Raw genomic sequence first — 12038 nt, 5'->3', positions numbered from 1 at the left:
CTCAATAGGCTCTAACAATATTCATATTTACAAATCTCCTTTTTTTGCTCTGGTAGCGCTCCTTTCTGTTAGTAGGCGCCCCTCTTTTTGATATATGCTCTCTTTGGGAGAATTATACTCAACCCTTACTACTCTGGTATAGGCTTATTGGGGCCCCACAGTTAGTATCAGCCTCCTTATTCATATAGGGACACTCTTTTTCTTACGTGGTTCTTTGGGGACGCCCGGAGCTCACTTGTATGTTTATATATTGGTATGCTATGGTTTGTCTATATATGAATTGAGCTATGTTTTACCCTTTTGTGTGCAGTATCTGTGAAGGTTGACTTTTTTCGTCTGTATATACTGTTTTCTACAGATTCAACAACATATGAATGGTATTAGTATGCCCTCCGTCATACATTATTGCACCTTGTGTCGTTCTTACATCTCTATTTATTATGGGACCAGTGGTGTGTTAGATGCATTTTAATATGGTTTTATTTGTGTTCTCTGTCTTCATTCCAATAAAATTTTGTAATTTTGTAAACTTAATTGTATTTTGGGTGTTCGCTTCATTTGCATAGCTTCTTTTTCTTACCTTTTTCATATGTTTTTCTGCTATGCATTAAGTGGCACCCCTGCCTATATTTGTTGTGCTTGAATAAGCCTTTTTGCCTGGCTGTAGTGCTCCCTGACCTAAACCCTCCCCGAGCTGTCAATAAACACACCAACAGCTCAGCATGCCCCTGAACCAGACTGGAGGGTCATGCTGTCAATTAAAGTACTGACAGCTTCAGCACGCCCCTGTACCAGTTTGGATGGCTGAGCTGTCAGTAATTGCATCCCTGACACCCTTAGGGGTGGAACTGTGACACTGACCTTGAATCTCGTTCTAACCATCCATCTGTTTAACCCCTTTGCTCTGATCTGGTATTTTTACCTCGGACCATTACTTGACTGCATCATTGTCTCTCCTTTCTGTTTATTATGTACCCTCATGGCTTTAGACCTTGGACTCATTGACTATGCCATCTTATGGCTTGTTCTTGATAAGTGACTCAGTGTCACAGTTAGTAGGAAGAGCTTGCTCCCATAATTGTGACATTTTGTACATAGGTATCATATGTTCTCAGTGATGAGCCTTCTATGGTGAGAATGGACCTAAAATGCATTAAATTAAAGCAGTGAAATAGCCTCTGTGGGTTTGGAGTACAAGGTAATACTTGTCGAAAGACTGGTTAAAATAGATAGTATGTATCTGGTAGAGTTGTAGACACTGCACACCAACCATGTGAATCATAAAATAGGTGTGTCATGATCCGGTCCGGGTTTTGAGTCCTGTCTACCCTTTTCCCGGGCTGATCATGTCATGTCAGGGCTGTGATTTCTCTCCTTGCCCGTGTCTATTCCTCCTTCTCTGTCTGTCTTGTCTTAGTGTTTCCTGATTGCTTTTGGATTTTTGTGTTTGACTCGCCTTTGACTCTGACTCGACTTTGCCTCTGGTCCCTGGTACTTCTGCCTCTTGTCTGGTATTTGACCCTTTGGCTCTCCCCTGACTCTGTTATTGTTTTTTCCCTTTATACCGCGTGTTTGACTATTCTGCTGCCACCTTGCAGACTTGTTACTTTCCTTCCACTCTGTTGCCATCTGGTGGAAGTTGCAGTTACCTGCATAGCTGCAGCGTGACAGGGTGCATCTTTTCCATGCAATGCGTAAAATTGAAATTCAATATCTGTATCAAAATTTGCAACTGGAACAATTCACATGATATGAATAAGTTTTTTTACATTAACTTTGAAATTACAACATAGCTAAAAGAGTAAATATATTTTTATTACTTCATGGGATTCTTTCTACAGGTAGAGTGTTTTGCATTTTCACTGTTCACCTCTAGGTGAAAATCCAGGTGAATCCACAGCTGAAGTGATTCAGTTACTCTCAGTAATGAAGCGGAGTTACATACTGACCTCAGAAGGAGAGTTCATGATGGATATTTGAAATCCATATTGAAAAGTTCCTCCAATTCCCAATACAAAGATCAGCATGAATAGCCCGCGATATTGTACCTGAAAAAACACAATGAAAGCGTAAAATATGATTATTATTTTGATGTGGTTCATTTAGGAAAAAGGATTTATTTATATAATTGCCTTGTAATGTTTTCATTTCCTGTTCTGTCCAGATGTCACCGTATCCCAGAATTCCAAGCGGAGGAAATTCACCGACCGCCATATTGAGACACCCAAGTGATGGGTGTCTCAATATGGAAACTGGTGCAGGTACCAACCTATTGCGCGTACCACCAGCAGAACACCGACGCACCACACACACTCACACACTCACTCACTCATACTCTCACATTCACACTCTTACACACATTCACACTCTCATACTCACATTCACACTCACACTCACACACTCACGCAGCCTCTTGCACGGTACCACCAGCAGAACACCGTCGCGAACACTCCGCCGCCGGGATCAGCCGAATGATTCACTGATTGCCACCATCTTTGTACAGGAGGAGCGCATGCGCAGTTTTAATGTGACCGCCACTGTCTGTCTGCACAAAGATGGCGGCGGTCTGATTTACTGCGCCTGTGCGAATTACACACAGGTGCAGTGAATCATTCAGCTGATCCCGGCGGCAGATGCGCAACGTGTCTACGGGCAGAGGAAGCCGGTCACATTAAAGGGGTTTTCCCATTGTGGAAAGTTCATTTTAAAAATTGACTGTGTCTGAGCGTGTACGGAGCATACCACATCTACTGGGCACGGGAGGAAGCAAATGATAATACTGACATTGCAGCAGGGGATCACAGAGGATTCATTTTGTGAGGTAAAATATTTCACTGACTGGTTTTAAAAAATATTTTACCTCACAAAATGTATCCTCTGCGATCTCCTGCTGTAATGTCAGTATTGTCTTTTGCTTCCTCCCCTGCCCAAGAGCTGTGGTATGTTCGGTACACGGTCAGACACAGACAATTTTTAAAATTAACTTTTGTTCTTGGGAAAACCCCTTTAAAAAGCAAATATCAACACCAACATGGCTCCTCCTAAAAAGTATGTCTATGACAATGAAAGGAAAGCACCAAAGGCACAACGTCGAAGGCAACAAAGGGCAAATGAAACTCTTGATGTGCAACAGCATCGCTGGGACAAAAACAATGCATATAAGCGTAGGCGTCAATCACATGAGTCCCCTAATGCAAAAGGCCTTAGATTATCACAGGATTAGGCAACAACAGCGCCACATGCCAGCCCCCATTGTGACATTACCACCCTCCCAATGCGATAGCATCGGGCCTCCATCTAGTAAATATATACACTGCTCAAAAAAATAAAGGGAACACTAAAATCCCACATCTTAGATATCACTGAATGAAATATTCCAGTTGCAAATCTTTATTCATTACACAGTGGAATGTGTAGAGAACAATAAAACCTAAAAATGATGAATGTAAATCACAGCTAATATCACCCCTCATAGAATATAAATGTAATACAGCCCCCCATAGAATATAATGTAGTCCCGAATAGAATAGAATACAGCACATCTCCCCATAGAATATAATGTAGCCCCATCAAAGAGTATGATGCAATCATCCCTCATAAAATCTAATACAGCCCACCATAGAATATAATGTAGCCCACCATAGAATATAATACAGCCTACCTCCCCACAGCATATAATGTAGCCCCCTCATAGAATATAATGCAGCCCCCCATAGTATATAACACAGCCTCCCCCATAGAATATAATGTACCCCCCATAGTATATAACACAGCCACATAGTATATAACACAGCCTCCCCCATATAATACAATATACCCCCCTAATAGTATATAACACAGCCACATAGTATATAACACAGCCTCCCCATAGAATATAATATACCCCCATAGTATATAACACAGCCACATATTACATAACAGCCTCCCCATAGAATATAATGTACCCCCATCTATATATATAATTGTCTAAGGGTCACTTCCGTCTGTCTGTCCTTCTGTCTGTCTGTCTGTCTGTCACAGATATTCATTGGTCGCGGCCTCTGTCTGTCATGGAATCCAAGTCACTGATTGGTCGTGCCAGCTGCCTGTCATTGCTGCCGCGACCAATCAGCGACGGCCACAGTCTGATTAGTCCCTCCCTACTCCCCTGCAGTCAGTGCCCGGCGCCCGGCCCCGCTCCATACTCCCCGCAGTCACGGCTCACACAGTGTTAATGCCAGCGGTAACGGACCGCGTTATGCCGCAGGTAACTCACTCCGTTACCGCCGCTATTAACCCTGTGTGACCAAGTTTTTACTATTGACGCAGCCTATGCAGCGTCAATAGTAAAAACATCTAATGTTAAAAATAATAATAAAAAAAAAAATCATTATATACTCACCTTCCGCCGCCTTTCCCGCTCCTCGCGATGCTCCGGTGACCGGTCCATGCAAGCGGCACGTTCCGGTGGCAAGGATGGTATGGGAGAAAGACCTTCCATGACGTCACGGTCATGTGACTGTGACGTCATCACAAGTCCTGCGCGAGAAGGATCTGCCATGACGTCACGGTCACGTGACCGCGACGTCATCACACCCTGGGACTGGAAGCTGCCGCCTGCACCCCACACAGGCGACAGAACTACAACGCGCCTGCGGAAGGTGAATATATGTTTATTTTTTTATTTTTTTAACCTGTGACATACATGACTGGGCAATATACTACGTAGCTGGGCAATATACTACGTGACTGCCCAATATACTACGTGGCTGGGCAATATACTACGTGGCTCTGTGCTGTATACTACGTCGCTGTGCAATATACTACGTGGCTCTGTGCTGTATACTACATCGCTGTGCAATATACTACATGGCTCTGTGCTGTATACTACGTCACTGGGCAATATACTGCGTCACTGGGCAATATACTACGTGGCTGGGCAATATACTACATAACTGGGCAATATACTATGTCACTGGGCAATATACTACGTGGCTGGGCAATATACTATGTGGCTGGGCAATATACTACGTAACTGGGCAATATACTACGTAGCTGGGCAATATACTACGTAACTGGGCAATATACTACGTGGACATACATACACTGTGTTACAAGTTATTATGCAAATTGGACTTAAGTGTCAAAACGATTTAATTGTTTTTTAAATAAACTCGTGGATGGTATTGTGTCTCAGGACTCAATGGATCACTGAAATCAATCTTAAACACATGTGATAATTAGATTTCCAGGTGATTCTAATTAAAGGAAAACTACTTAAAAATGATGTTCCACATTATTAAGCAGGCCACAGTTTTCAAGTAACATGGGAAAGAAAAAGGATCTCTCTGCTGCCGAAAAGCATCAAATAGTGCAACGCCTTGGTCAAGGGATGAAAACATTAGATATTTCTTGAAAATTTAAGAGTGATCATCATAGGCTATGTGCACACGTCAGGATTTTGTCAGGATTTTGTCAGGATTTTTCCTCAGGATTTGTAGCCAAAACCAGGAGTGCAACAATTAGAGGAAAAGTATAATAGAAACATATGCACCACTTATGCATTTATCACCCACTCCTGGTTTTGGCTACAAAACCTGATGAAAAAGCCTGACAAAATCCTGACAAAATCCTGACAAAATCCTGACGTGTGCACATAGCCTTACTGTTAAGAGATTTGTGGCTGAATCTGAGCATAGTCGTGTTCGTATTGATAAAGGCATAATGAGGAAGGTTTCTGCTAGGCAAGTTCATCAGATAAAGAGAGCAGCTGCTAAAAAGCCATTAGAAACCAACAAACAGATATTTGAAGCCGCTGATGCCTCTGGAGTCCCTCGAACCTCAAGGTGTAGGATCCTTCAAAGGCTTGCTTTGGTTCATAAACCTACTATTTGGCGACCCCTAAACAGTGTTCACAAGCAGAAATGGTTGTAGTGGGCCCAGACATACATGAAGACTAATTTTCAAACAGTCTTGTTTACTGATGAGTGTCGAGCAACCCTGGATGGTGCAGATGGATGGGGTAGTGGATGATTGGTGGATGGCCACCATGCCCCAACAAGGGTGCAACGTCAGCAAGGATGTGGAGGAGTTATGTTTTGGGACGGAATCATGGGGAAACAGCTGGTAGGGCCCTTTAAAGTTCCTGAAGATGTGAAAATGATCTCTGCAAAGTATATAGAGTTTCTGACTAACAACTTTCTTCCATGGTATAAAAGTCAGAAAATTGCCTTGAGGAGCAAAATCATCTTCATGCATGACAATGCACCATCTCATGCTGCAAAGAATCCCTCTGAGTCATTGGCTGCTATGGGCATAAAAGGAGATAAACTCATGGTGTGGCCACCATCTTCCCCTGTCCTCGACCCTATAGAGAACCTTTGGAGTATCATCAAGCAAAAGATCTATGAGGGTGGGAGGCAGTTCACATGAAAACAGCAGCTCTGGGAGGCTATTCTGACTTCTTGCAAAGAAATACAAGCAGAAACTCTCCAAAAACTCACAAGTTCAATGGATGCAAGAATTGTGAAGGTGATATCAAAGAAAGGTTCCTATGTTAACATGTAACTTGGCCTGTTAGGATGTTTTGGAGTTAAATAGCTTTTTTGTTCAGTGAATGTGACCTCTTAATGCTGCAAATTCCACAAATGAGCATTTTCAGTTCTTTAAAACATATCAAATGTCTAGAAATTCTACTGTGCCTAATAATTTGGAACAGTGCATTTTGAGGTTTTATTCATTTTGGAGATTATACTGATATCATTGGGAGGTTTCTTCAATAAAATTCGATGTATACTCTAAAGGGTGATGACTTTTATTAGACTGACTGTCATTTGGACCGACCATTTAGGAAAATCAGAGAAAAATATCATTTGCATAATAATTTGGAACATAGTGTATTCTAGAATACCCGATGCGTTAGAATCGGGCCACCATCTAGTAATATATAACACAGCCTCCCTCATAGAATATAATGTATAATGTACCCCCCAAATATATAATACAGAAACATAGTATATAACACAGCCTCCCCATAGAATATAATATACCCCCTAGTATATAACACAGCCACATAGTATATAACACAGCTTCCCCCATAGAATATAATATACCCCTCATAGAATATAACACATCCTCCCCCATAGAATATAATATACCCCCAATAGTATATAACACAGCTACATAGTATATAACACAGCCTCCCCCATAGAATATAATATACCCCCCATAGTATATAACACAGCCTCCCCCCATAGAATATAATATACACCCCAATAGTATATAACACAGCCACATAGTATCTAACACAGCCTCCCCTATAGAATATAATATACCCCCATAGTATATAGCACAGCCCGCATAGTATATAGCACAGCCTGCATAGTATATAGCACAGCCCGCATCTATATATATAATTGTCTAAGGGTTTTTCTGTCTGTCTGTCTGTCTGTCCTGGAAATCCCGCATCTCTGATTGGTCGAGGCCGCCAGGCCTCGACCAATCAGCGACGGGTGTTATGACCTGGTGGGTAAGAGGCCACACTGATATGACCTGGTGGCTAAAACGCAACATGGGACGAGCTCTGAGGAGGTGGTATCTCTACTGACCGCAATCCCTAATCCTAACAACAACACTAGTAATAGCCGTGGGATGTTCCTGACTCTCCCTAGACACCTCTTCACAGCCTAAGAATTAACTACCCCTAAAGAACTAAATAGAAAGCTATCTTGCCTCAGAGAAAACTCCCAAAGGAAAGATAGCCCCCCACAAATATTGACTGTGAGTGAAGAGGGAAATGACATACACAGAAATGAAATCAGTTTTCAGCAAAGGAGGCCAATACTAAACTTGATAGACAGAGAGAAAAGGATACTGTGCGGTCAGTATTAAAAACTACAAAAATCCACGCAGAGTTTACAAAAATGAACTCCACACCGACTCACGGTGTGGAGGGGCAAATCTGCTTTCCAGAGCTTCCAGCTAGCCTGAATATGACATAGTGACAAGCTGGACAAAAAGAGACATATTTGCAAAACAATAAGTCCAAAGCAAATGGACAAAAAAGAACTAGCAGAAACTTATCTTTTGCTGACAAGGACAGGCCATATGAGAAATCCAAGGAGAGAACAAAATCCAACCTAAGACATTGACAGCTGGCATGAACTAAAGCCCAGAGCAGGTTTAAATAACAAATCCAGGCAAGGCGATCAGTGATGGCAGCTGCTACAGCTACCTAAAGGAGCAGCAGTTCCACTCGAAACCACCAGAGGGAGCCCAAGAGCAGAACTCACAAAAATACCATTAGCAACCACAGGAGGGAGCTCCAGAACGGAATTCACAACAGACGGGCACAGCATGGCGACGATGATGTCATAAAGGTTGCCTCGACCAATCAGCGATGGGCACAGTCTGCCGCGAATTCGCCTCGACCAATCAGCGACAGGCACAGTATCGACGTAGATGTCATAATGGTTGCCATGGCAACGATGATGTCATAAAGGTTGCCTTGACCAATCAGCGACGGGCACAGTCTGCCGTGAATTCTGGAATCATCATTGTCCATATACTACGGGGACATGCATATTCTAGAATACCCGATGCGTTAGAATCGGACCACAATCTAGTAGTATATAACAGAGCCCGCATAGTATATAGCAGAGCCTGCATAATATATAGCACAGCCCGCATAATATATAGCGCAGCCCGCATAGTATATAACACAGCCCACATAGTATATAACACAGCCCGCGTAGTATATAACACAGCCTACATAGTATATAGCACAGCCACGTAGTATATAACACAGCCACATAGTATAGCACAGCCCACATAGTATATAACACAGCCTCGTAGTATATAACACAGCCACATAGCATATAACACAGCCACGTAGTATATAACACAGCCACGTAGTATATAGCACAGCCACATAGTATATAACACAGCCACATAGTTTATAATACAGCCCACATAGTATATAGCACAGCCACGTGGTATATAACACAGCCACATAGTTTATAATACAGCCCACATAGTATACAGCACAGCCACGTAGTATAGCACAGCCACATAGTATGACACAGCCCACATAGTATATAGCACAGCCACGTAGCATATAACACAGCCCTCGTAATATATAGCACAGCCCACGTAGTATATAGCACAGCCACATAGTATACAGCACAGCCCACGTAGTATATAACACAGCTCGCATCTCTCCCCCCTAGAATGGCCCCACAGTCCAGTAAGAAAAACAAAAAAAACCCACACTCCTAACCTCTCCTCGTGCCTGCGCTGCTCCCTGCTTCTGTCTCAGCGGCTGCACTGCCGGATGGCACACAATGAGTGTGCGCGCACCCGCAGTGTGTCAGAGGCAGAGCGGGGAATGATGGGAGAGGGATGGGTCTGTGGTGCAAAGTGACATTGGTGGATGGTGCAAGACATGATGTCCCAGATGTGTTCAATTGGGTTCAGGTCTGGGGAATGGGCGGGCCAGTCCATAGCTTCAATGCCTTCATCTTCCAGGAACTACTGACACACTCCAGCCACATGAGGTCTGGCATTGTCCTGCATTAGGAGGAACCCAGGGCCAACCGCACCAGCATATGGTCTCACAAGGGGTCTGAGGATCTCATCTCGGTACCTAATGGCAGTCAGGCTACCTCTGGCAAGCACATGGAGGGCTGTGGGGCCCTTCAGAGAAATGCCACCCTACACCATTACTGACCCACTGCCAAACCGGTCATGCTGAAGGATGTTGCAGGCAGCAGATCGCTCTCCACGGCATCTCCAGACTATGTCATGTCTGTCACATGTGCTCAGTGTGAACCTGCTTTCATCTGTGAAGAGCACAGGGTGCCAGTGGTGAATTTGCCAATCCTGGTGTTCTGTAGCAAATGCCAAGCGTCCTGCACGGTGTTGTGCTGTGAGCACAACCCCCATCTGTGGAAGTCGGGCACTCAGACCATCCTCATGGAGGCAGTTTCTAACCGTTTGTGCAGACACATGCATGTTTGTGGCCTGCTGGAGGTCATTTTGCAGGGCTCTGGCAGTGCTCCTCCTGTTTCTCCTTGTACAAAGGCTGAGGTAGCGGTCCTGCTGCTGGGTTGCTGCCCTCCTATGGCCCCCTCCACATCTCCTGGTGTACTGGCCTATCTCCTGGTAGCGCCTCCAACCTCTGGACGCTATGCTGACAGACACAGCAAACCTTTTTGCCACAGCTCGCATTGAATGTGCCATCCTGGATGAGCTGCACTACCTGAGCCACTTGTGTGGCTTGTAGAGTCCTTCTCATGCTACCACAAGTGTGAAAGCACAACCAACATTTGGGAGGTCATCATACATATTAGATGGAGTGCTAGTCTCACTAAAAATAGCATGTTTGGTTGATTTTTTATTAATGTACATTGTGACTATTAGGGCTCGTTCACACGATACTCGCCAATTCTAGTCTATGGGTGTATAAAAAAAAGTCAGATGCCATATGGATCATCCATCCATATTGCTTTCGACTTTTTCCACCTTTTTTGGATAAAAATCGGATGATTTTTCATACGCTCGTTACTGGCATGAGTAAATCGTATGCTGTATCTGCAGAAGACAATGGCCACCTTTTCCTTAAGTTCTGACCAGATTTAGGTGAGGATATGAATAATCCTCCAATTTTCACCCAGACAAAAAAGGTGATTATAATCTGTGTGCCATCCTGAACAGCCCTATTGAATAACATTGGTTTGCTGTCTATGTGCTATCAAATTATAACACTGACAGTACACGTCCATATGATATGCTGGAGTGAATGAGTCCTAAAGCTGAAACCTGAATGGTTATGTTGGCAAATGCTTCACTCTTGCTTTTAATCCAGTCTTGGTAAATCTTTCCCATCATCTACGGTAATAACGATGGCACCTGCCTAGTCTCTTAATTAATAAATTAAGTTTTGCCAACAGTCACGCTTTACATCAGTTCTAATGAGAATTAATACTTACCAGTTCCTTCATCCATGATGACATTTTGGAAGGATTGTGGGAAGTCTATTCCTTCTCTTGTCTCTGAGTACTGCAGGGTTTATAAGAAGTTGCTGGTCAAGGAGTTGAATGAAGTTAAATTTTTACATACCATGGGTTATTGTGACCTTTGGATTAGATATTTCAGTCTAAGATTTGGGACGTGATTTGTTGTTTTTTTTTTTCATGACTTGCAGTTTCATCATGTGCTGCATATTTTTAATGTATGCAAGCTAACGTAGGACTGTCAGACACGTACATGCTATTTTTTTTATTTGAGACCTGCTATGTTTTTGTCTAAGATGTATTTCTCTGATAGTTCTGCTTGTGTGAACAATTGGAAGCTTAATACATTTATTTTTTTATTTTAAAATATTATTTTGTTCTGAGTTAGTAATTTAGTTAAATGGCTATTTCCAACATTAATCCCTTCACCCGCAAGCCTGTTTTCACCTTTCTGACCAATCCAATTTTTTCAATTCTGACCCTTCTGTCACTTTATGTGGTAATAACTCTGGAATGCTTCAACATATCACATTGCATCTGAGACTGTTTTTTGTGACATGTTGTACTTCATGTTAGTGGTAAATTTTGGTCAATATAATTTGCGTTTATTTATGAAAATATGTTAAATTTGCAAAAAAAAATATTTTGCAATTTTAAAACTTTTAATTGTTATGCCATTAAACCAGATAATTATACCACACAAAATACTGAATAAATAACATTTACCAAATCTATTCTTTACATCAGCATTATTTTTTATTACGAAGTTAGAAGGGTTAAAAGCAATTTTTCATTTTTCCAACAAAATTTACAAAACCAAGTTGTTTAGGGACCACATCCCATTTAATGTGACTTTGAGGAGCTTATGCGGCAGAAAATACCCAAAAGTGACAGCATTTTAAAAACTACACCCCTCAAAGTGCTCAAAACCATATATAAGAAGTTTAATTCATGTGAAACACCCTAAAAGGTTAATAAAGCAATGTAGAAGGAAAGAAATGAAAATGTTGCTTTTTTCCACAAAAATATTGCTTTAGCCCCAAATTT

At 42.3% G+C, this 12038-nt stretch overlaps 1 protein-coding gene across 1 annotated transcript in view; it reads right to left on the bottom strand.

The window, feature by feature from the left end:
* The window catches only part of LOC143814611 (solute carrier family 2, facilitated glucose transporter member 11-like), a 66348-nt gene extending 54872 nt beyond the window's left edge, over positions 1–11476 (bottom strand). The window contains exons 1-2 of the mRNA XM_077293461.1: positions 10968–11476; positions 1950–2048 (exon numbers count right to left, since the gene is read on the bottom strand). Of these exons, the coding sequence (XP_077149576.1) occupies positions 1950–2048; positions 10968–10991 (123 nt within the window). The 5' untranslated portion in view covers positions 10992–11476. The remainder of the gene's footprint in view (positions 1–1949; positions 2049–10967) is intronic.
* Positions 11477–12038: the final 562 nt, after the last annotated feature.

Source organism: Ranitomeya variabilis, chromosome 1, assembly GCF_051348905.1.
Source record: "Ranitomeya variabilis isolate aRanVar5 chromosome 1, aRanVar5.hap1, whole genome shotgun sequence".
Taxonomy (NCBI): Eukaryota; Metazoa; Chordata; class Amphibia; order Anura; family Dendrobatidae; genus Ranitomeya; species Ranitomeya variabilis.
The sequence above is the reverse complement of the archived record's forward strand: the minus strand, read 5'-3'. Positions and strand labels throughout refer to the sequence as shown.